The following is a 23,444-nucleotide window of genomic DNA, read 5'->3' on the forward strand; positions in this document are numbered from 1 at the left end:
GGAAGGGACAAAATACACTGTTCATTTGACCTTATTTCCACTTTCTCAAATTTGGAATTGAGGTCTTCACCTCATAAAATAATAGACCTAGTTATAAAATAATAAATAACCATAATAAATAATAGACTATGTCAGAAAAATAGAACGAGTGACCATGTCAGCTGGCCAAAAACGTGCATTTAGGACAACATCCTTGATTTGCAAGCGTAACTAAAGGATCTTTCTCTTATAATAAAGAAAAACAAAAATAACTACAGGGGGAAAAGATGATTCAAAACATAGTGAAAAATCAAGGGGACCCATGGTCTAGTAGGCTGTGTGCATAACTGGCTACATGATTCAAGACAGAATGGTGTGGAGATGTGGGGGTGGCGGGGAGTGGGCCTCCTCACCGGACCGCACTCTGGCACATGGCAGAGCCCAGCCTTGGCCCACTCTGCGGCCCCAGGCCACAGAAGCGCAGGCTGAGGTCTCGAAGCCTCTGGTTGTTCTCCAGGCCTGAGAAAACACTCTCAATTTCTTCATTTCCAAATCTGAAAAGAAATGATAGGAGCAAATAAGTAACTTTTAAAACCACGTCACCCATTGGATTATTAATTTTAAGACACTACCCAGGGAAGTTAGAGGCACTCTTGCTGGTCCTAGGGCCAGGGCTGGCTGTGGGGGTGGGCGGGGATGGTGGAGGTGGGCAGCCTGGGAGTGGAGGAGTAAGTTTGCAAAGTGAAATCACACACATCGTCTCATTCATGCCAGCAGCAGCCTCTGGTGGTAGGTAGGTGTTAGGTCAGAAGCCGAGGGCCAGTGAGGTAAAGGGCATCTTTAGGGAATTTGGAATGTCAAGGCTTGAACTTTAAAGTGAGGTGAGTAGAATTAATAGAAATAACTTAAAATTTATTAATTCATTCAACAAGTAATTATTGAGGGCCAGCTACCGTGATGGCTGTGGGGATGCAGCCGTGTATGAGAAAAGGGGCACCCTGCCCACTGAACTTCACAGCCTATCAGGGAAGACAGTGAGGGAAGAACTCCAGTCCCCCAGAGGCTGGTAACCTACAGTCTGACCAGTGCTGAGGTCTCAGTGGTGATTCCCAGCTCCCACACCCTGACAACTCCAGGCATCTTAGCAGCCACAGGATTTCAGCTGTCAATTAAAATAAGCTGTTTCCTTGAGATGGGAGTTCCTTCATTCTTCCCACAGTGCATGTCTCTGGGTCCAGCACAGGAGCTGGAGTCTAGAGGGATCTCTTAGCAGTGGGGCTGTTTCTGCCTGGTCCAATAGGGGAGCTAGGGAGACTCCGTGGCAGATTGTGCACTCATGGCGTGGTGTCCCGGGGACCCTAATCCTTCTGCTGCCCTGTGTTAGGAGGCCGTGGCTAAAGCTCCTCCCAGCATTTCAGAAACCTGGAGGACCTCCACAGAATATTCACTCTCCCCAGCTTTTGCTGATGGACTTGTCCCATGTCACCACCAGGGCCCTAGTAAGACCCTAGTCCTTTTATGGGGCCTGTGTGTCACTGTGGTACCACTTCTCAGGCATGACTCATCTCACTTCACAGTCCACTGGCCTTTTGAGTACAAGGTACTACTTGGCTCTATGGGAAGAGTCATGGAATCACAGACGTGGGAAGTGGAAGAGATCATCTCAGTATAGGTCAGAGAGTTTGCATGACCTACCCCAGATCACACAAGCAGTTTGCAATTATTTATGGATGGTAAATTATAGACCCCAGCAATCTACTATCATGGGTCAGAGGAGGGCTCTGATTCAGGCAGCTGGATTCACATCTAGGCTCCAACCCCATGAGCTGAATGACCTTGAACAAGCCAATTAATCCCCCTAAATTTTTCCTCACCTATACTCAAGGGATAAAAATGGTATGTATCTATCATTATGTATCATACATCTATATGTAATGATACATATCTATCTACTGTTGAAAGAATAAATGAGAAAAATCCATGCACTGCTTGGCACACAGTAAGCTCTCAGTAACCATTAGCTGATACTACTATTATTATCATCACTACCCCTGACCTCCCCTGCCCGGTCCTCTGAAGGTCTTGCTTTGCTCCTCTGTAGCATCATACCTTTCCTCTCCTCCCCTGGTGAATATTGACCCATCACCTAAGGAATTCTGGTTTCTCTTATGCAACCCCCCCACCCCTAAACTGTGGATGGACATCTTTCGTGATATCCAGACTTTCTGCCTTGCATTAGACATAATCAAGAGCATGTCTCCTCTCTGTGTTGTACCAAAGACTCCCTCAGACAGCTGCATTGCCTTAAATATACCTGTATCTTCCTTAGCAACGAGCCGCATGTCTTGTACAAACTGGCCTTCAACAAATATTTGTTGAAAGAATAAATGAATGACAAGAGACTCTTTTTGAGAACCTCCCCATTTACTCAGGAACAAGAGCTCTAAGGAGGTTTCGGTGTGTCATTTTCAGTGATGACTTGATGAGGCACAAGGAACCAGAATTTTGCCCTCCCAGCCTTTGCCTCCCCAGCCTAGAGCAGGAAGGACCGTGAAGGAACTCTGCGTTCCAGCCTTACTTGCAGTAATCGAGGACGAGAGAACGCAAACTGCTGAACTGCAGAGCTGTCCCAAGTCTCCCCAGAGACCACGCATCTATCCTGCAATCCATGAGTTTGAGGGTGGTAAATGGGCAGGCGCGCCCCTTCGATTCCAGAAGCGAAGCCTGAGAACACAAGGTAAAGAGCTCTGACACTATGCAGACCAACATGCCCTGTGTCTTAGTATGTTACTTTAAAGTCACTTATGTTAATTTCCTCAACATTTTTAACTCTAAGATAATGTTCTAATTACCCAAGGAGAAAGTAGCATGAAAACAAAATAATTTCCCTTTAAAATGAAGACTCATTGAAGAATTACATGGGAGACGCCAAGCTTGATGGTGAGATAGGACATATTGTAGCACAATATAAGCACGAGTCTGTGGGAAGGTCATTTCTTGTGGTAACAAAGGATCCCAGTGACACTTAAATCCCCACCTAACTGATAGGAGAGGGATTTGAAAGCTACAAATCGTGAAGGACACCTTTTAGCAATTAGCATCACCGCAACCTGAGGATTCCTTCAGTTCAGAATTTAAGCCTCAAAAAGGCTCTGGTGGGGTTGGGAGGATTTAGGGTTTTTTGAGGTAATGACATGTTGGTCAGAGAGAGGATTCCAAATTATACTTTGGTTGGGAATGAAAAAGCACTTGCAACCTTAACTACAGAGCTGGTGCCTGAGGCCTCTTTAATGAAAGAACATCTAGTTGGTTTGAGCGCTGGATCGGATTCTCAAGCTGCGTTTTTGATAGAGGAGGCCATGTGGCACGTCACTGCTGATGTTAACGTTGGTCTCTGCAAAATAAACTCTGGACCAGGTCCTAAAGATCTCAACCAGTGCTTTGCAGTGCCATCCCTTGGGCATCATCACTGCTGCGGGCAAGACCGCAGCTGTCTTCGATAGAATTTCTCAGCAGCCTCCAGATTACCCAGAGGGCTACATTTTAAGGAACTGCTAAGGATCACTTTCAACTTTTAACTTTTAATGGACAGCATTCTCTTTCTGGCTTGAATGGCCTGGGTACCCTGACTTACCCTCTGAATAAAAACAACCCGAAATTCTGCTTATATATTTAAAATATCTTTTTTAAAAATTATTTTTAAATTGTGGTCAAATACACTTACAATCTACCATCTTAATCATTTTCAAGTGTACAGCTCAGTGACATTAAGTATATTCACATTGTTGTGCAACCCTCACCACCATCCATCTCCAGAACTTTTTTTCATCTTGCAAATCTGAAACTCTGTACCCATTAAACAAAAGCTCCCATTCTCCCCTCCCTCAAACCCCTGGCAACTGCCATTCTACTTTCTGTCTCTATGAATTTGACTTCTCTAGGTACCTCTTATAAGTGGAATGCTACAGTATTTATCCTTTTGTGTCTAACTTATTTCACTTAGCATGAGTTCCTCAGGGGGTTCATCCATATGTTATTTTGTTTTGTTTTGTTTTGTTTGGTAGTAACCATCCTAGTCGATGACGTTGAGTATCTCATTGTGGTTTTGATTTGCATTTCTCTAATAATTAATGATGTTGAACTTCTTTTCAGTTGCTTATTGGTTATTAGTATGTCTTCTTTGGAGAATGTCTATTCAAGTCCTTTATCCACTTTAAAATCAGGTTGTTTTTTGTTGTAGAGTTATGGGAGTTCTTTATATATTCTGGATATTAACCCCTTATCAGATATAGAATTTGCAATTATCGTCTCCCTTTTCACTCGGTTGATTCTGTCATTTGATGCACAGAAGTTTTTCATTTTGAGGTAGTCCCATTCATCTAGTTTTTCTTTTGTTGTCTGTGCTTTCAGTGTCATATCCAAGAAATCGTTGCCAAATCCAGTCTCATAGTTTTCCTCCATGTGTTCATCTGAGAGTTTTAAAAATATCTTTTTAAAATGTGTTGATTGACTGGTAGGTTAGTGAGGAATACACAAAAGACAATAAATGAGAGAAAGTGGGAACCTAGAAGGGTTACAAGGCACTGAAGCCAGCTTTCCCTTTAGGAATATCAGTAAAGGAATAGATTTGAACTTTGGTTTTCATGCATCATACAGTCTAGGGGATAGATTAAGCCCAAGGTGAAGAGTCCAGTAGGAAATTCTGCAAAGAGATGTGGCCCAAAACATAAGGTGAGCTATAGTGCTATGCCCTCAGAGTAAGGATGAACTAGAAATAAAGCCAGCTCTGCCTTCCGCAAAGGATCCCAGGGAAGTGGCCTATCTCAAACTGATACTGAGTGTATGGGAAAAAATACACCCCTGAGAACTCACAAACTAGCCATAGCACAGGTTAGCACCCTGAATTAACATCACCTGGATGGTTCCAGGAAACATCAGATCAAGAATTTAATTTCACATAGCTCTGAGATGGCAGCATCCTGAGTATGTGGCAGAAGCAAATGCAGATCCTCTCTGGAGAAAGCGGTCTTCAAATCAGAGCTCAAGGAGTGGCCACAACTGGTTTTTTTTTGCAGGAAATATGAGTTTACAGTAAAAAATAAATCACAAAAACATACAAAGAAATGTCACCATAAGTGAGAGTCAGTAGAATCAAGAGTCAGCAGTATCAGACTCCAACATAATTCAGATTATTGAAACTGTTAAATGCAGATTATAAAATAAGTTTAACACATTCGGATAAATAAAATTAGGGATTTTTTTAAAAGGCAAGAGAGGAGAAAAATGGGCACCAATGCCCTCTTCCAATCTCCACTTCCTTCCTCCTCCCTGAGAGCTATTTTATGATAAACATTATAGCCTTACCTGTTTTTTGAACTTCATATGAATGCAAGCATAGAGTATGTATTCCTTTTTTTTAATTTTTAAAAAGTTTATTTATTTATTTATTTTTATTTTTCTGGTTGGGGGAGGTAATTAGGTTTGTTTATTTTTAATGGAAGTACTGGAGATTGAACAGAGGACTTCATGCATGCTAAACATGCGCTCTACCACCAAGCTATACCTTCTCCCCAGTATGTATCCTCTCTTCATTTGTACAACATTATGTTAGTGAGAGTTATCATATCTTATTTTTGCATAGCTGTAGTTAGTGTATTTTCATTGCTATATAGTGCTCTACTATATAAATATGCTATGATTTCTTTATCCACTCTATGTTGATAGACATTTGGTTGCTTCCAGTTCTTGGCTATTTTGACTAAAGCTTCCAGGAACATTTGGTGTATGTCTCTTGGTGCCTCCTAGCCCCACCAACACACACACACACACACACACACCCCATGCATACGCACGCACGCACATTTATGTTTGGTATATGACTATAGAGTGGAATTGCTGGATCGTAGACTTTGGTATCAGTAGAGACTTCAATACAGTTTTCCAGATGTACCAATTACGCGCCCATCACAGTGTATGAAAATTTCAGTTGTTCCCTATCCTCACTGACACTTGGTAATCTGCTTTTATTTTCATTCTTCCAGTGGCTATGTAGTGGTATCTCTTCATGTTTCTAATTTTTATTCTCCTCATTCCTAATGAAGTTGGACATCTTTTTATATGTTTATTGGCTGCTTGATATCTTCTTTTGTAAAATGCCTATTCAAGTTTTTGATCATGTTTCTACTGGATTATTTCTCTTTTTCTTATATAGCCTGCATAGGAACCTTTTTGATTATATATGTAGCACATATCTTTTCTAGGTCTGTGGCTTCCTTTTTACTTTCTTAATGGTGACTCATGTTGAACATTAGTTGTAATGGATCCAATTTATCAGTCTTTTATGGTTGGTGCTTTTTGTGCCTGCTTGAGAAGTTTTTCTCCACCCCAGTCACGGTGGTATTTTCCTTTATTATCATCTGGAAACTTTATTGTTTTGCCTTAAATTTGTAGCCCATCTGGAATTGATTCTGGGGTATAATGTGAAGTAGGAATCAAGCTTCTTTGCCTCCCATACTGTGTATTTTAGTTCCTCTTGTTGTCCTCAGTGAAAGGATTGATCTGAATGATCTGATTGCCCTTTCCGAAAGTGAAGTTCTATATATGTTCACAAAAATGGAACTTCAATTAAAAAATGATAATGATTAATCTATAAGTGTATATCCAGCAAAACTATCATTCAAGGACAAAGGTTATGTGTGATACGATAGCAGTCAAAATTAGTGAACAAGGAGACATTTTGACAACATAATGTGAATAAAAGAGTAAGTCGCAAAATCATACACAAAGTACAGTGTCATGCATGTAAGTAAAAACATACATGCACATGTAATACAAGTGTAAAAACATGCATGGGGTTGTTACACATCAGCTCGAGGCTGGTAGTACCTCTGGGAAGTAGCTGGGGGAAAAGAAGTGAGATGAAGCTTTAGCTATTGTGTTTATAAATATCTGCAATTTTCATTTTTTAAAACACATGACTCACGAGTCTGGCCACCTCTGGGTTGCTCAGTTGAAGGCCCCAGATGGAGATCTCTCTCCCCAGCATGTAACACTCATCCTGCACGGTCATGAGCAGAGGTTCCAAGGAAACTGGTAGGATGCTTGGTGGGGAATCATCAGGTCTTACAAGTACAAACTGGAATGGAAGAAAAAACTATAGGTGGGCATCGTAAAGAGAGGGCCATGTATCCGAATATGTGGAGAAAGAGTATTGTCATTAGACAACGTCAGAAGAACATTTAAGATTGTTACTGACTTTGGATCAGGTGTGCATTGGGATGATAATTCAGTACCAACTTGGGACTTCCTGCCCTGTGCAAAGCTCCATGAAAAGTCCCATAGGGCAGAGATTTTTTTCAGCATGGCCATTATTGGGTCAGGAAATCAGTTTAGTGGGTTGCAACCAGCTTACTTTTTTTTCTTTAATGAAACAGAAAAGAGAAGTTATGTGAGTGTATCCTATGCAGTAAGGAATAATTGTCTCATGAGACTTTTATTTGAGTGACATTCAAAATCAAAACAGAGACCCAACCAAAGCAACCAGCCCAACAGAAACAGCTCTTATGGTCATACTGATTCATAACAGTACTTATAAACTGGGTCACGATGTTAATTATATTTCTAATGGAAAACATTGCTGACGAGGTTATAGATTTGAACAAGATTTATGATTAACCCTTATGATTAAGTGGTGGAGGCTAATTATAAATACTACCATAGGAAAAATTAATTAGTGATTGTTTTACCACAAGAAAAGATGGCCTCCATTGGGGTGAGCTGGGAGATGTGCGGGGGAGAAGCTACTGCAAAAGAAGGAATCAGAGAGACCTAGGAGGGCACAGAGGGGAGAGGAGAGTAGAAGAGGTGGAGAGGGAGAGGCTGAAGGCACAGGACGGGAGGAGGGGGGAGGGCAGCTGCTCTGGGAAACGGAAGCTCAGGCGAAAGATGGTTAAAGAGGAACTTCAGGAGGTTCTTTTTGTGCGGGGTGCAATGTCATCACCCTTCTATCCCCCAAAAACATTTAGGAAAATATGGGTGAAATGGATTTCTGTCAAAGTCACCTTAAAATAATGATTTTTTTTAAACAACCCATCTCTAATTATTTTGTTTAATTTGTTGTCTTGTTTAACACTCAGCATTTTAGGAAATTAGTAGGTATGTGATTATTAAAACATAGACTGTCTTTCTGGGCTGGTGATAGAAAAGCTGTAAAGCCGGGCAGTCCATTGTTGGGTGCCAGGCTCCCTCTTCTGGTCTCTCAGGTGCCTCTTCCCATGAGTTGACCATTTATTTCACTGCTGGTCTCTCTTTTTTCCCCCTCTCATCCAGTTCCTGGATTTAATCTCAGAAAAGATACATCAGATTTTTTCCTGAAATCCCAATTATATGTTTGCTGACCTCACTCCAAGTGAGATGGGAGATGTGGATGTGTGCAGGTCTGGCCTGATGGCAGGGACACATCAGTTGTCAAGGCAAGAAGACATTCTCTTAGAGTCAGGTCGGGTGGCTGGAGTGCTGGGGAGGGAGGTCTTAGAGTGATGACAGAAGTGGTGCTTTTGAGCTGGGCTCTTAGAGGTAGAGTGGGAGGAGGGGCAGGTTGGCCATTCCAGAGGTGAAGTGGTGTGAGAAAAGGCAGCCCTGTTGGAAGGACTGGGATGGGCAGATTCAGAAATAGGACTGGGAAGACAGGAGAATTGCTGAGCAGATCTTGGTGCCAGAGACAGGCTTTGGATGTCATTCAGGCAGGAACCACCAGTTCTGGGCTGGAGGGGACTGAGGACCTGTGTTCCTTGGGAGAAAACTCATCAGTTCATTTCAGGGAAGGAGAGGATACACTTACCTTGCTGAGAATCTGCTCGTTGTTGATACTGGTTTTCAAGTCCCTTTTGATGGCCGGACACACGGACGTCTGAGTCTGGGCACAATGCTTCTCATACGTTTTCAGGAACTTTTGAAGAGTTGTAACGATGGGCAGGGGTGCTCCTTTAGTTTTTCGATTTCCTTCCCTTTCTCTTGGCATCGTTTTATAGTGTTAGATTACACTTGGATTCTGAAGACAGTAACTTGCCGTGAAACTCAACACACAGATGTCTTTTTAAGGAGCAGATCACACTTCTCCCACTAAAAATTGGCAAGTATTGCTGCACACCCTTCTCTGAAAATCGTAAAGTGCTTCACTAATCTTAAAATGGGAGTAGGGAATCAAAATAGAGATAGTTGAGCAGAATTTTTCAATTTGCAACTTCTATATTCATAGAACCAGGTTCTTTTTAGATTGTTTAATGGGAGCAGTACTCATGGAACTTAATTATAAAGGAACATAATTAACATTAATAGTGGGTACAAATATTTCCAAGGACATATGATTTAAAAGTGGCGTAAATCTCTTCATAGACATAGTTCTTGCTGGGCAGAATATTATAGTGATTAAGAATGAGGGGAACAGACCTGGATTTTAGTGTTATCTCCACTATGTGATTCATTGGGTGGCCTTAGATAAATTATGAAGACTCTTCAAGCCTCTATTTCCCTATCTGTAAAATGGATTACGGTTGTCCTAAGCGTTAAATAAGATAAGTTTATAAAGCACTTAGCACAGTGCCTGGCACATAGTGGAAGTGCTCAATAAACTTTATTATTATTATTGATGCTCTGGCCACAAGAATCAGTACTGATTTTGTCCTTTTAATTATCCAGCCTCGGAGAGTCTCAGGGTGTGATAACTTAATTTAACAGTTGGGTCTCTGAACTGGGTTCATAGGTTTATGGGAATTATTAGAGTTTTCCCACTTGACAAAGTTTCTAGATAGAGACTGTCAAAAAAAAATGTGTTTATTATCTTACATTAGAAGTGGCTCTCCTTGTTGAATCCAAGCCTGGTGGAGCATTCCAGTGAAGCCGGAAGGAGACAGGGGCTGTTGAGAAAAGCAGACATCAGGAGGAATACCACTTCATTGCTGCCACTACCATTACTTTCCTACCTGCATTACTGTAGCAGCCTGTGCGCCCTACTTAGGTCTGTTTTCCACCCAGTTGCCAAAGTGATGTTTTTGAAACATAAATCAGGTCATATGACTCTTCTGCTTAAATCTCTCCAATGGTTTCCTATTACATTTATCTTTACTGAATTTTATATACACTTATTCTACCAGTTATTGAGAAAGGTATATAAATGTAAATTTCTTTCTGCTATTAATCCATAAATGTTTGTTTCATTTATTTTGAAGCTATATTACTAGATATATTGCAAGTTTAGAACTGATAAATTTTCCTGGAGGAATCTACTGTTTTGCCATTATTTAATATCCCTCTTTATATCTAGAAATGCTTCATGTCTCAGAACCACAGTTCCCAAACTGTGTGCTGAGGTGCCTGGAGGCACTACAAACTTATAGGGCACTTCAGGATATTTTAAATTTTCAAGGGAAAGCTAGCAACACCTGTTAGATGCTATTGAGCTACTGGAGGTAATTCATCTTTTCAAATTAGATCACACTTGTATTAGTATCCTATTGCTGCATAACAAATTAGCCCATCATTACTGAAAACCATTCTGGAAAGAGAGAGTGAACCCCACAGAATGTAGAGACACAGATACTGGGATAAGGGAAAATCACAATAGTAATAGCTTTGGTTGAGACTATACAGATTGTCTGATCCAGGGAAGCCATCACTAGGATGACCAGTGGTCCCAGGACTTTGAGTGCTAAAACCAGGAAAGTACTGGGCAAACCAATGGTTATTTACCCTGCCAGTCCCTACATCCATGGCCGTCACTGTAGTCCCAGAATTCTGCTCACAGCTGTGCTTCAGTCAGCTGCTGCAGAGCAGCCAGACTTGGCAGCTACCTAAAACCTATTTGCCGTCTTGGGCCTGGTCTTTGTTTTACATGGAACAAAAATAAGGCCTGGGATGGGAAAGAAAGGACTTGTTCTGGCTGAAAACCAAACTGGGCCTACTGACTCCCAAGACTATTCTGTATTTTTTGCATGTTAAGTTTTTTAGTTTTTAATTAAAAATAGTCAGTTTACAATGTTGTGTCAATTTCTGGTGTACAGCATGTTTCAGTCATACATATACATACATATATATTCCTTTTCATATTCTTTTTCATTATAGGTTACTACAAGATATTGAATCTAGTTCCCTGTGCTATACTGTAGAAACTTGTTGTATATCTATTTTATATATAGTACTTAGTATCTGCAAATCTTGAACTCCCAATTTATCCCTTCATACTTCCCTTTCCGCCCTGGTAACCATAAATTTGTTTTCTATGTCTGCTGAGTCTGTTTCTGTTTTGTAAGTAAGTTCATTTGTGTCATTTTTTTTTAAGATTCCACATATGAGTGATACCATATGGTATTTTTCTTTCTCTTTCTGCTTACCAAGACTATTTTTGGAAAGCATCTCAGGTGATGCTTATCATTGGGCAATTGGCAAACACTGCATGGCATCATGGGAGACTGTGCGGGTGGGGAGGGGGCAGCCCAGGCTTCCAGTTAAGAACTTGTTTGAATCCTGTGCCTGTCAATTATTAGCAGGGTGATTGTGGGTAATCTGCTTCACTTCCCTGAAACTCATTCTCTTCATCTGTAAAAATGATGGGGATATTGACCTCTTTGACATTTGTAAAGATTAAATGAGATAACAAATGTAAAGTTTTTTCATTAGTAACATGTAGTTGATGATAACAAAGAATCATTATGAGGAATAATGGGTTAGTGCATGACAAATGCTAAGAACAGAGCCTGGCACGTAGTAAATGCTCAGGTGGGACACCTGAGGCATAGTGAGGTTAAGTGATTTGTCTAAGGGCAGACACTGGTAAATGGTGCAGCTGGGATTGAAATTCAGACAGTCTGGCTCCATGGCCCAAATTCCTAACCACTCTAAGGTACCACCTATTAGATACTGTTATGGACTGAATATTTGCAGCCTCCCCCCCTCCCCATTTATATGTTGAAGCCCTAACCCCCTAGTGTGATGTTATTTGGAGATGGGGCCTTTGTGAGATAATTAGGGTTAGATGAGGTCATGAGGGTGGGGCCCTAATGATGGGATTAGTGTCCTTATAAGAAAAGATACCTGAGAGCTCATTCCCTGTTCCCCCTTCCACCTCCCCCACCTCCCCCACCTCCCCCAAGCTGTTGAGGTGGCCATCACCTACAGGCAAAGAGAAACAGCTTCAAAATGAAGCTTACATTACTGGCACCTTGATCTTGGATTTCCCAGCCTCCAAACTTGGGAAAAATAGATTTCTGTTGTCTATGGTGTTTGATTATGGCAGCCCAAGCTAAGATGGTACTTATTCACAATATGAAGTATTTCTCATCAGCCTTTTCTGGGTATTTACAGAAGCACAAAGTATACACACATACAATCTATAAACATTCTATTAAGACACTCTTAAGTTTTGAGTTTTTTGGTTACTATTTTATCATGAACGTTTCTTCATGTCATTTCCATACAGAGTAAATGTGTGGCCCAGGCTGGCAACTACCTAGGTGCTCAAGGCCAGAGTCATTGGCTGAGAAGTTAAGGAGGAGGCCTAAGGAGTAGATATGTGAAGGAAAAGCTGGGCTGGTCTAACAAGATAACTCACAGGTCTAGGAATGTGAAGGAGAGGCTGGGCTGGGCTAACAAGATAACTCACAAGTCTAAGTATTGGAATACTGATCTGAGTTCTGCTGGACTAACTTGTAAATCTAAGTTAATTAGTGTTGGTTTGCTGTTTATGTTTTTTTGCTAGCCAGCTGGATTTTCAGAGATACATATCTGGCTTTGAAATGTTGGTTTGCTGCCTCCCCACCTCCACTTTTGTGATGATAATGATGCTAAAGCTGTTCCTTGCCTATTGGCTGAATACCCCAAGCTTGTACTTTACCCTTTAAAACCTCATGCGCACGTCTTGGATGTGCTCAGAGCTTCGGAGCGGAAGTCCCTCTGAGCCCGCTGGCTTAACATCTGAGTACTCCAACCCTCCGAGTGGTGCTTGTTTCTTGATTGGCCTGTCGTTTCCGTAACAGATACTCTGCTAGGTTTTCTCAGCTCCTCTGGCTTGACTCTTCTAAATGTGGTGGTGGGAGTGGGTCTGAGGGGGTGACAGCAGAGCCAGAGGGCCCTGCAGTGGAGGAGGAGGGGGAGGGGGAGGAGGAAGAGGAGGAGGAGCTCCCAGCCAGCCCAGCCCCAACAGCTGTGGGCTCCCAGGGCACAGGGAGAGGGAAGGCAAAGCGGGGCTGCTTTCTGCTCCCTCTTCTAAGGCAACAATTTCAACAGATTCGGGAAAGAATCCTCATTACCTACTGAGGCCGGAAATCCGTACCCAGGGCGCCAGGCCCCCCTGCCCTGGGGATGTCCGAGTGGGGAGGGGCTGTGTCGCTGGGGTGGAGGAGAAGCGAACACAATCTCTATGGAGCCCAGGTCCCAGCCTGTCTGGAGTATCTAACCAGGGGCCTCACCGTTCGCGGTGCCGGAGCCGCGTCTCCCCTCACCCCTCCCGCCCCCCGCCCCAGGCCTGCGCCCCGCACTCACTCCGGCGCACTGTCTCCGCGCGTCCCTCGCCGGGCCAGCTTCCCGCGTCGGGTGCGCGCTATGGAGACGGCTGCCAGGGGCGGTCGCAGGGAAGGGCGGAGGTGGAGCCGGAGGGAGAAGAGTCGGGGGCTGGAGGAGGAGGAGGAGGGGTGGGGATGACGGCAGGAAGGATCATGTTCCAAGGTTCGTAGGGACTCGGCCTTGGACCTGGAAAACTCCAGGTGTCCTCGCTGCGGGTCAGGGCGCCAATGGCACTGCGAGGGATGAGGTCTAAAAGGGACAGAAGCTGGGGACCCGTATCCTTGGTCATCAGTGGGGAATTACGGGGCAAGGGGCAGAAGTTTCGGAAGGATAAATATCTGTCTCTTACTCGCCTGCGCGAGGTCAGCTGTGGACCGCACCCGAGCCCCTATCACGGTTTCCCAGAGAAACCGAGTTATACATGGTGGTTACATCCCACAGCAACAAGCAGAAACCAGTGTGAGAGGACTCTCCTGTCCACTCCAGAGATTTCTTTTTTCTTTTTTCCTTTCCTTTTTTTTTTTTTTTTTTTTTTTTTTGCGATTTTTTCCCCCTCCCCAATCACAGGAGGGCGCCAGGATAAAGGAGGCAGCTCAGAGGCTGGGCCAGGAAGTTCTTCTGGGGAATACGGAGAAAAGAGATGCAAAAGTATTTGGCGCTTTCGGAAGACGTGGATGGGGGAGAAAAAGAGATTTTAAGAAGTCTTGCTGTGGGCAGTGGCTTTGGGGCTTGTAAATTTAAGGATTGGGGGCTCCCAAAGATATTCATGCCCCTATCCATGGAACCTGTGAATATGGTACCTTACATTGCAAAAGTGACTTTGCAGGTGTGATTAAAGTTGCAGACCTTGAGACAGGGTTGTTATTCTTGATTATCTGGGTGGGGCCAATCTGATCGCCTGAGTCTGAAAACATAGAGTCCGGAAACTTTCCCCGCTGTGACAGAGAGAGAGGTGTGATCAGAGAGATGCAAGGAGAACTCAACCAGCTGTTGCTGGCTCCCAGGATGGAGGAAGGGGACACGACCCTCTAGAAGCTGGAAAGGTGGGGAAATGGATTCTCTCGAATCTGCATAAAGGAACCCAGACCTGCTGACACCTTGATTTTAGTCCAGTGGCTCCCATGTGGGACTTCTGACCTCTAGGACTGTCAGATAATAAATTCCCTCCCTTTCTCTCTCTCAATATAGAATAGGTTCTTAATAAATGTTTAATGAAAGAATGAATAAATAAATTGGATTAAATGGATTCACAGGAAACTGCAAATGGAAAATAGTCCTATAACTTCTCCACACTGGCTGTAGTTTTTTCAGTGTATATTTTAAACCCACATGGATCTAATTTGGCACAAAGTGATCAAAGTGGCAGGGGAGGTCAAGGAGGGCAAGGAGGAATCCTCTCTTTGAACAGACATGACTTTCCAATGAGTCAGCACCCCTGGGTTATTTCTGCTTTGTGCAGCCTCTTCTCTTCCCCTGTTGGGCCCTAGTCCCACTTCCTAAGACATAACCAGAGGCTGAGTGAGGGAGAAGTCTGGAGTAAAATGAGGAAGCGCACTTACAGGTCACGGACTAGGACTCAAACAGATGCTTGGGGAGCAGAGGATGATGAGGAAGGCCAGAGCCCAAGAGGATAGGGACAGAACCAGGGTCAGAAACTAAATAGATCATCAGAGACAAGATGAGGAGTCCCTGTGCACAGTGGGCAGGTTCATAAAGGAAATGTAATGCTAGGATTAGGTTCAGCTGCGAATGTCAGCAACCCATTAACACTGGTTGGAACAATATAGAAGTTCATTTCCCTTTCATGTTAATGAAATTCAGGGGTAAGCAGTCTAGAGCTGCCACAGAAGACCCAAGGTCATGAGGAATCCAGGCTTCTTCTATTTTATTACTCTGCCATCCTCAGTATGAGACTTTGACCTCACGGCCCAAAATGGTTGCTGAGCTCCAGCCATTTTGTTCCCATTTCGGATAGAAGGGAGGAAGGAGAACTGGACAAAGAAGGGCACGTTCTCTCCCTTTAAGGACATTTCCCAGAAATCATGTATGACACTCTTGCTTACATTCCATTGGCCAGACCTACAGATATGATCATACCTAGCAGCAAAGGAGGCTGGGAAATATGGTATTTATTCCAAGCAGACATGAGACCAGCTAAAAATGGGAATTTCTGTTACTTACAGAAGAAGGGAAAGATGGATACTGGGCATTAACTAGCAACCTGAGTCACAGCAGCTTTGTAAGTTGGGCAACCTGGAGCTCATTTCACTTTGTGTGACTTTAGGTGTGACTCACCAGGGCTGAATTACCAGGGAGGCTAAGCATGTGTTTTGAGCTCCTGCAAAGCTGGGAGACAACACAATGGCAACAACAAATGCAGGGGAAGAATTTGATATTTCATATTTCAAGAAAAACCCTAGCAAAGTAGTTTTGGGAAAAGTCAGAAATTTGTTGAACTTTATTATCTGTATTTTGCAGTGCAGTGTTGTTTTGGTTTTCGATTTATGCATAGGAGTGAGGTGTTTATTTCCATGATCTTTTTGATTCTACACTTAATCCATGTGGTGTGTCATCTTTTTATAATCAGTGACGCCATGTGGGGAAAACTATTCACACTACTTGCATGTAAAAAGTAATTTAACCTTTAACGTTAAAATATGTGGCAAAACCCAGAAAGCATCTGTCATGAATGCAAGATACTTCCAATAAAAAATAAGTTACATAGTAGGTAGTAAAAAAAAAATCAGACCCTCAGAATGAATATTGGTATCAGCTCACCCCACCTGCGTGCCTTGCTCCCTGCTGACTGCAGCCACCAGAATCTCAGAAGGGCTTTGAGGTGAATTTGGCTTTTGGGGAGGGAAGCTGTTCTGCTACTGGATCATATGCCAGAGAGAAGGCAACCCAGGAGAAATCATGACGAAGAAGAAAAAGGAAGAGAGGAAAGAAGGAAAGTGAGCAGAGGAGGGAAGAGATACAGAGGAGGGTGTGAAGTCAGAAGGGGCAGAATAACTCAGGGGCGGTCCACCCTTGAGGCGGTGGTTCTTAAATGTCTCCACAAATATATCTACTCCTCCCTTCAAAAGGCAAAACCTAATCACTCATTCCTTGAGTGACTCACTTGTAATGAATAAAATATGGTGGAAGTGATGGTGTGTGACTGGGTCACAAAGGGCATCATGACATCCTCCTTGCTCACCTTCTTGGATCACTGGCTCTGGGAGAAGCCAGCCACCATGTGGGGAGGACGCACAAGCAGCCCTGGGAAAGGCCCACGTGGTGAGGAACCCAGGCCTCCAGCCAAGGGCTGTGCGAGTGACATACCTTGGAAGTGGGGACCTTCAAACCCACTGAAGCCTTGGACTCCTGCAGCCTCATGAGAAACCTTGAGCCAGAATCACCCAGCTAAGCCGCTTCCAGAATCCCGACTCTCAAAAATTGTGTGAAATAATAAGTGTATGTTGGATTAAGCTGTGCTACAGGTGAAAAGATGAATGGAAAGAGTCGGGTCCCTGATAGCGTCACGAAGCCGCTGAATCCCCGGGGCTGCCCTCCTCTGGGTTCTCTTTACATAAGGAAAGGAACACCCAGTTTATTTAAGGCAAAGCTATCCAGATTTCTCTTACCCACAGCAGAATGGCTGACACATCTTCAGAAAATGTACAGACATTCAATCACACAATTAGAAAAGGAAGCCATGGGCACGTTTCACAGTTTTGATTGGGATCATTTTATTTAGAATTTTTATTGTTGACCTGTCTCTGAAAGGACATAGTAACAGCTGTGAAGAGAAAAGGATTATAGAGGCCAGAAATGATGACATTAATCTCTTTGGGTTCTCAAGAAGAACAAGGGGTTTTGAACTGAAAACATGAAAGCTGGCCCTGCTGGCAGCCAGGCCGCTGGTTTCCCCACATGCACATAAGCAATGTTCAGGTGAGCCTCCACCCTCCAAGGAGAGACAGAGCAAGGCCATTCCCCAAACACAAAAGTGACCAGACGACGCCCTCTTCTGATGAGTCTGAGTGACTGTTGCCCCTTCACCAGTTACAACCAAGTCCAGGGCTCCCGCTTTCTAGATGATATTACATGTCCAGTTACCAAAATGCTCCCTTCTTCCTCGCAGCATCCAGTCTAGGACTGCCTCCCACCTCATCCTCCTGAGAATCACCTATGAGAATCCTGTGAGAAGTTCCTCCCAGTTCCATCTCCTGAGGCTCCGGGGCCATCCTCTTGTGCAGCAGCAAGCCCAATAAACGGAACATCGTTTTTCTCTAACTGCAGGTAAGTCTCTGGTAATCTTTGGTCAGTGGGCTTTAATAGAAACCCCCCAAACCAGAGCTTTAAGCCCTTCCCATCTCTAGTGGTCCCAAACAGAGGCTTAGGAGTAGTGCAAGGAGCTCCCAGCAGACCACAGGATCTCGGCTGCTAGGGGATGCTGCTACTATAGCTAGTTTGCTTGACCTTGGCCTCAAATAACTTCTCCCCCACACCTGTGTGTCTGTTCTTCCAGCACTGACTGGAAGGATAAGAAAAGGACCGTGGACCCTGAGATAGCCGCCGCCACCACCTTCCCAGGCCCACGTCCCCCAGCCGAGTTCTTGGGAAGCTCCCCTCTCCTGTTTGCTCTCTCTTATCATCTTTCAGTCCTGACCAGGTCCATGTGGAAAAAAAGAGGCAAAGTCTTCACTGAGGAAGCAGTGAGACCCTTGCATCAGGCAGGGAAAGAGGGAGTTTCTTCTTGAGGTATGCTTTGAGGGAATAGGAGGTTTTCCTGGGGTTGAGCAGGTGTGAAATTCATCGGCACTAGATGTAGGGCATTCAGTGAGCACTGGCCTTGCAGCCGTTTGCAGGTCTTTCTGAAACATGTTCTGGTCTGAAAAGACATCCCCAATGAAGATTGTAACTAAAAGAGCCAAGGAATGTTTTCCAACGAGAGACTCTATGGAGTAGGACATCTGCAGACAAGCTTCAAATAGTTTTTCAATGAGGTGAAGAGGATGATGATATAAAACTGAGTCTTCAATATGGGCGATATCTGTGCTTCTCAACCCCGACTACACATCAGAATCAGCTGGGAGAACTAAATGACTGCCCATGCCTGGGAACCTATCACAGACCAATTACATGGGAATCTCTGGGGTGGGGCCCGGGCATCAGTATTTGTTGTCCATGATTCTACCATGCAGCCAGGGTGGAAAGGCACTTGTGTATGGAAGAACACTGAGACCGGGAATCAGGAATCAGCTCTCTCCTTCCCCAAGCAAAGTGTTCACCCACTATAATTTTCCTCATCTGCAAAATGAGCAAGGTTGATGAGTGTTTCTGAAACTTTAATATGCACACAAATCGCATAGTGATCTTGTCAGTATGAGATGCTGGTGCAGTAGGTCTTGAATGGGACCTGAGATCCTGCATTTCTAAGAAGCTCCCGCATAAGGCTGAGGCTGCTGGTCCATGGACCACACTTTGAATGACAAGCCATAAGTTAGTGGTTCTCAAAGTGTGGCTCCCAGACCAACAGCATCAGTATCACCTGGGAAACTGTTAGAAATGCAAAATCTTGGGCCTTGTCCCAGACCTACTGAATCAGAAACAGGACTTAGCTACCTGTTTTAACAAGCCATATAGGTGATGCTGATGGATGTTCAAGTCTGAGGAGCATGGCCCTGTGAATTCTAAAATCTCTTCGACTTTGGAATTCTCTGTGCCCAGTCTTTTGGACTATCACAGTCTTGCTCCTTCTGAGTACCCCAAACTAGAAATTGATCAGCACTAGAAGTGACCCGGGAGGACCACCACTGTATGTTCCTTCCCAGCATTGTCCAAGTTTTAGTTCCCTGAGGAGCCATTCCCTGTGGCAACTTGGAGCTATCACTGCTTCCCTTGCATGATTTTATGTGTTAATTTGGTTGGGCCACAGTGTTCTGATATTTGGTCAAACATGATTCTGGATTTTTTTTGAAGGTGTTTTTTGGATAAGATTAACATTAACTCCATAGATTTTCAGTAAACAGATTGCCCTCCATAACATGGGTGGGCCTCATCCAATCAGTTGAAGGTCTGAATAGAAAAAGTCTAACCTCCCCTGAGAAAGAAGCAATTCTGCCAGCAGGCTGCTTTTGGATTCAACTGCAACTCTTCCCTGCAACTCCAACCTAGCAGCCTATTCCATCAGATATTGCAGATTTTGGACTCACCGGGGCTCGACAATGGAAGAATTGGGCCATATTCTTAAAATATCTACCTACCTATTTATCTACACATCCTGTTGGTTCTGTTTCTCTGGAGAATACTAATGCATCTAGCATTTGAAATTCCTTTCAGCTCCTCCCCCTCTTTAATGCCTCTGCTTTTAAAAAATTATCTCGGGGAGGATATAGCTCAGTGGTAGAGTGTATGCCTGGGGTGCATGAGGTCATGGGTTCAATCCCTGGTACCTCCATTAAAGAAATAATAATAATAAAAAGTGGTCTCCACATCTTTTCTGTTCTCAAGGCCAGATTCTCCGAGTAATAGTCAAGCATTGAAGGGGGAAAATACCCAGAAACCTAACAGATCTGCCACCTTGAAGATCTCAGATCAAGAGCAGTAGACCAGAAGGGCCAGGCTGAATGGAAATTCACTTCTTTAACTTCAAGGAGAATCTCATTATTACTACACTATCTGCTGCAAAATATCAGACACTTCTTTTAGTAGCTGTTAATAAACAGGGCAAAGTTATAACATTGAAGGCTTATTGTGGAAGTTGACAATTCTTTTCTTATTCAAATGAATTCAAATTAAGTTGAATATTCAAGTTTTTCTTTGGGTCCCACCCCTTGCACCATCCCAACTGAGAGCAGGGACAAAAAATGTGCTTGGCCTTCCTTTGGGTGTGGGTCCTGTCATTGGCAGTCCCACCAGAACCTTAAGGAGTAGGGCGTTGGGCCAGAGGGAGGTAGGGGTGCAGGAGCCAGATGAAAGGTGAGGAGGATGCAGGTCAGGGAGAAACAATAAATATTCCCTATAGCATGAGATTCCCTGAGGGTAGATATGCTGGAAAGCAGAGTATGCTTTGAAACAGTACCTCTCACGAGCTAGCTTTGATTGCTGTGGGTCCTCAGTACAGTCATCTCTCTGGGTGAAAGGTGGCCCACTTCATGGCCAAGTGCCTGCCTATATTCTGTGCAGAATGGCCAAATACAACTTGTTTTTCATGGTCATCTTTTATGAAAAAGTCTTACAGAAGGGAGTTCGATTCAGATGAGAATCACCCAATTTCAAATATAAAAATAAGCTGTATAGTCCAACTTAATATAGAAATCTGTAGGATTTGATATGATAATGTGCAAGTTATTTCTTGTTTTTTTTTTTCTCAGTGCCACACCTGCCCTTGTACACTGTGAACCACTGGGGCTGCGCATCTGCAGCTTACATCTCCCAGGCTCTTCTGCCAGCTGGGTCTCTGTTGGGTTCTGCCAGTTGGAGCACTGGTGGGAGACCAGAGGTGGGAGGGAGAGAGAAGAGTCCGTCTTTGGGCCTGATGGTGTGGCCGTTGTTGGCAGGCCCTGATGGTTGCTGTTGTGGGAGTAGAAGTGGGGTAACTCCTAAGTCCCAGCAGTCCAGTCAGAGGAAGAAGCTTTTCAGTGGTTCTATATCTTTGGTGGACTTGGAAACAACTACGACAGTGGTTCCAAAACTGTGGCAGCAGATGGAGCATTCCAGACTCCAGCTCAGGGTGACTTTGGCAGCTTCTGATATTTGGTTATCTCTTCCCGTCCTCCCTCACTCCCTTCCTTCCTTCCTTCTTCCCCGCAAATAAACAGGGTTTTTTTTTTTTTTTACTGCATCTTTAAAATACCACATAGGTCTTATAGGTCCTAGGAATCATGTAGCATCTTGTTTCTGTAGCTGCACGGCTCTTAGATCTCAGTCATCAGCCTGCTGAACTGTTCCAATTCCAGAGACGCAGATACCAGCCCAATTTTCTAATATCCTTGTTCTTAACTGTTGTGGCTTGCTGAATCAAAGCAGCTGAATTTGAGACAACTTCACTGTCATTTCCTTCAAGAATTAACTCTTTTTTTTTTCCTGCGGCTTGAGATATTTAAGTAATGCCTGGCCTCATTTGAACCGGTGGGTGTATTTTTCACCCGAGAAATTTCAGATTTCAACAAGAGACTTATTCTTCTGAATAACAGCATTGGTGGGGGAATATACACCGACCTCATCTTGTAACGGAGGACCTTGTAGAACACTGTGATTGTGCTCTGTCCGTGACACAGATAGTACGACAGTAGCCAGCTCCTTTTGATTTCCCACCATTTGTCATCCTGGAGCCTCTTCTTTCTAAGGAGACTGAATTTGACATCAGTGTGACTGAAGTCCCTCTGCAGGGTTCCTCTGGGGCCCGTCACAATAACTGTGCGCCCCTTCAGAGCAATGTCGACATTTTCTGGAAGGTTGACGTTCTGATTACTACAAATGGTCTTCATTGTCACAGTAGACGCGGCAAAGAGAGCTCCCTGCTTCTTTCTTTTTGCTCCTCCTCCCTTTTGCTCTTCCAGTCTTCCTAACACCTTTGTAAAAATTCCCCGAGTTGAATTCCCTCTATGTGAAACACCTGAAGTGCCTTCTCTTTCTAACTGAACCCTGACTGATATGGAAAGCACAAATTTCTGAGTTTCACGTAAGGAAACTTAACTCTTACATTTAAATTGGCTCTACTACTGTGTGCTTAGCATGCACGAGGTCCAGTACCTCCATTAAAAATAAATAAATGAATGAATAAATAAACCTAAATAATTCCCCCTAAAATTAAGAAATATACCAAAAACAAACAAAAAATTTTTAAAAAAGTCAAGCTCGTGAAAGAAAGTCACATTAAAAAAATAAATTGGCTCAACTTAATTTGAGCAGACAGTTTACAATAGTAGATGTTGGATCATTTTGGTCTCACCTATTTTTTGTGTTTTGGGTCCTTATAGAGAAAAGCCCTCAGGGGCTAAATAGTGTCTTTAAGATGATCTCTGGTGAGAAGCACACTGAGCAGAGGCGTGGGTCTGGCTGGGAAGGCACACACCCACGGTGTGCGAACTTCACCTGCGGGGCTTCGGCCCGCATCCAAGGTCTCTGGTTCCCTCCCCCACACTCTGTCCAGCTTTACCTTGGCCTTCGTGTTTCTGGTCTCACCTGGAAGAGTTCTTGCTCTCTCCCAGGTGAGCCCATTGCTGACCTTCACACGTGTAACATTAGTTCTCAACCAGGGAGATAATAAAAAGCATCGGGAAGCTCCTCCTTACCAGCTCTTCCGCCCCATCAGCTTGTGGGCATGGCACTCGCAGGCAGTCTGAACCTTGTGGGTAACAAACTGCTCCTCAAAGCCTGAGACCAGCCACACCCCGCTTCCTGGGTGGGAGGCCACGGGGCTCTCCCAGGCCAGTCCCGTCTTGCCTGTCCTCACCGAGTGGAGCTGAACAAACACCGATTTTGAGTAAGTAAGTTTTGCCTACCAAACGAGCAGTGATTTTTAAAGAAAGATACTACTCAGTGACTCAGTGGTGAGACTCTTACTCATGCTGGTGGGAGTGTAGATCGGAACTCTTCTGGAGCGAGGTGTGTCTGTGTATCTCAATAATCCAGATCTAGAAATTCCACACCTGGGATCCTACTGTAGGAAATCACTTAGATGTAGTTGTAAAGGTTAGAAGCTTTCAGCTGCCAGCAGCAGAACACTCAATGAATGTGGCAGCAGCCATCAGACATTTATTGCTCACGTAACAAGAGGTCTGGTGGTAAGAAGTCCTGGAATTGGTTCGGTGTATCCACGACGTAATGAAGGAGCCCGGTTTCTTCTCCCACTCTGCCATCCACAGTTTGTGGTTTCCCCTGGTGGTGGTGCTGCCAGCTGTTGTAGCTCAAAGTGTCCT

The 23,444-nt window shown here is 43.9% G+C and overlaps 1 protein-coding gene and 1 non-coding gene across 8 annotated transcripts in view; one reads left to right on the forward strand and one right to left on the reverse strand.

Annotated features, from left to right (window-relative positions):
* Positions 1 to 13,669, reverse strand: part of LOC105066826 (ribonuclease inhibitor) — a 42,542-nt gene extending 28,873 nt beyond the window's left edge. For 2 of the 7 annotated variants that reach the window (XM_045514705.2, XM_010952265.3), the window contains exons 1-6: positions 13,513 to 13,667; positions 9,823 to 9,893; positions 8,819 to 9,028; positions 6,962 to 7,114; positions 2,558 to 2,703; positions 393 to 533 (exon numbers count right to left, since the gene is read on the reverse strand). In XM_045514705.2, the coding sequence (XP_045370661.1) occupies positions 393 to 533; positions 2,558 to 2,703; positions 6,962 to 7,114; positions 8,819 to 8,998 (620 nt within the window). In that variant the 5' untranslated portion in view covers positions 8,999 to 9,028; positions 9,823 to 9,893; positions 13,513 to 13,667. Of the gene's footprint in view, positions 1 to 392; positions 534 to 2,557; positions 2,704 to 6,961; positions 7,115 to 8,818; positions 9,134 to 9,822; positions 9,894 to 12,865; positions 13,103 to 13,512 lie in introns of all 7 variants that reach the window. The other 5 variants (XM_074370374.1, XM_074370364.1, XM_074370368.1 and 2 more) reach the window with 5 other exon arrangements.
* Positions 13,670 to 19,905: 6,236 nt separating this feature from the next.
* On the forward strand, positions 19,906 to 19,978 carry TRNAP-GGG (transfer RNA proline (anticodon GGG)). Its single transcript has one exon. It is a non-coding gene; the product is annotated as a tRNA-Pro (tRNA).
* Positions 19,979 to 23,444: the final 3,466 nt, after the last annotated feature.

Source organism: Camelus bactrianus, chromosome 1, assembly GCF_048773025.1.
Source record: "Camelus bactrianus isolate YW-2024 breed Bactrian camel chromosome 1, ASM4877302v1, whole genome shotgun sequence".
NCBI classification, from domain to species: Eukaryota; Metazoa; Chordata; class Mammalia; order Artiodactyla; family Camelidae; genus Camelus; species Camelus bactrianus.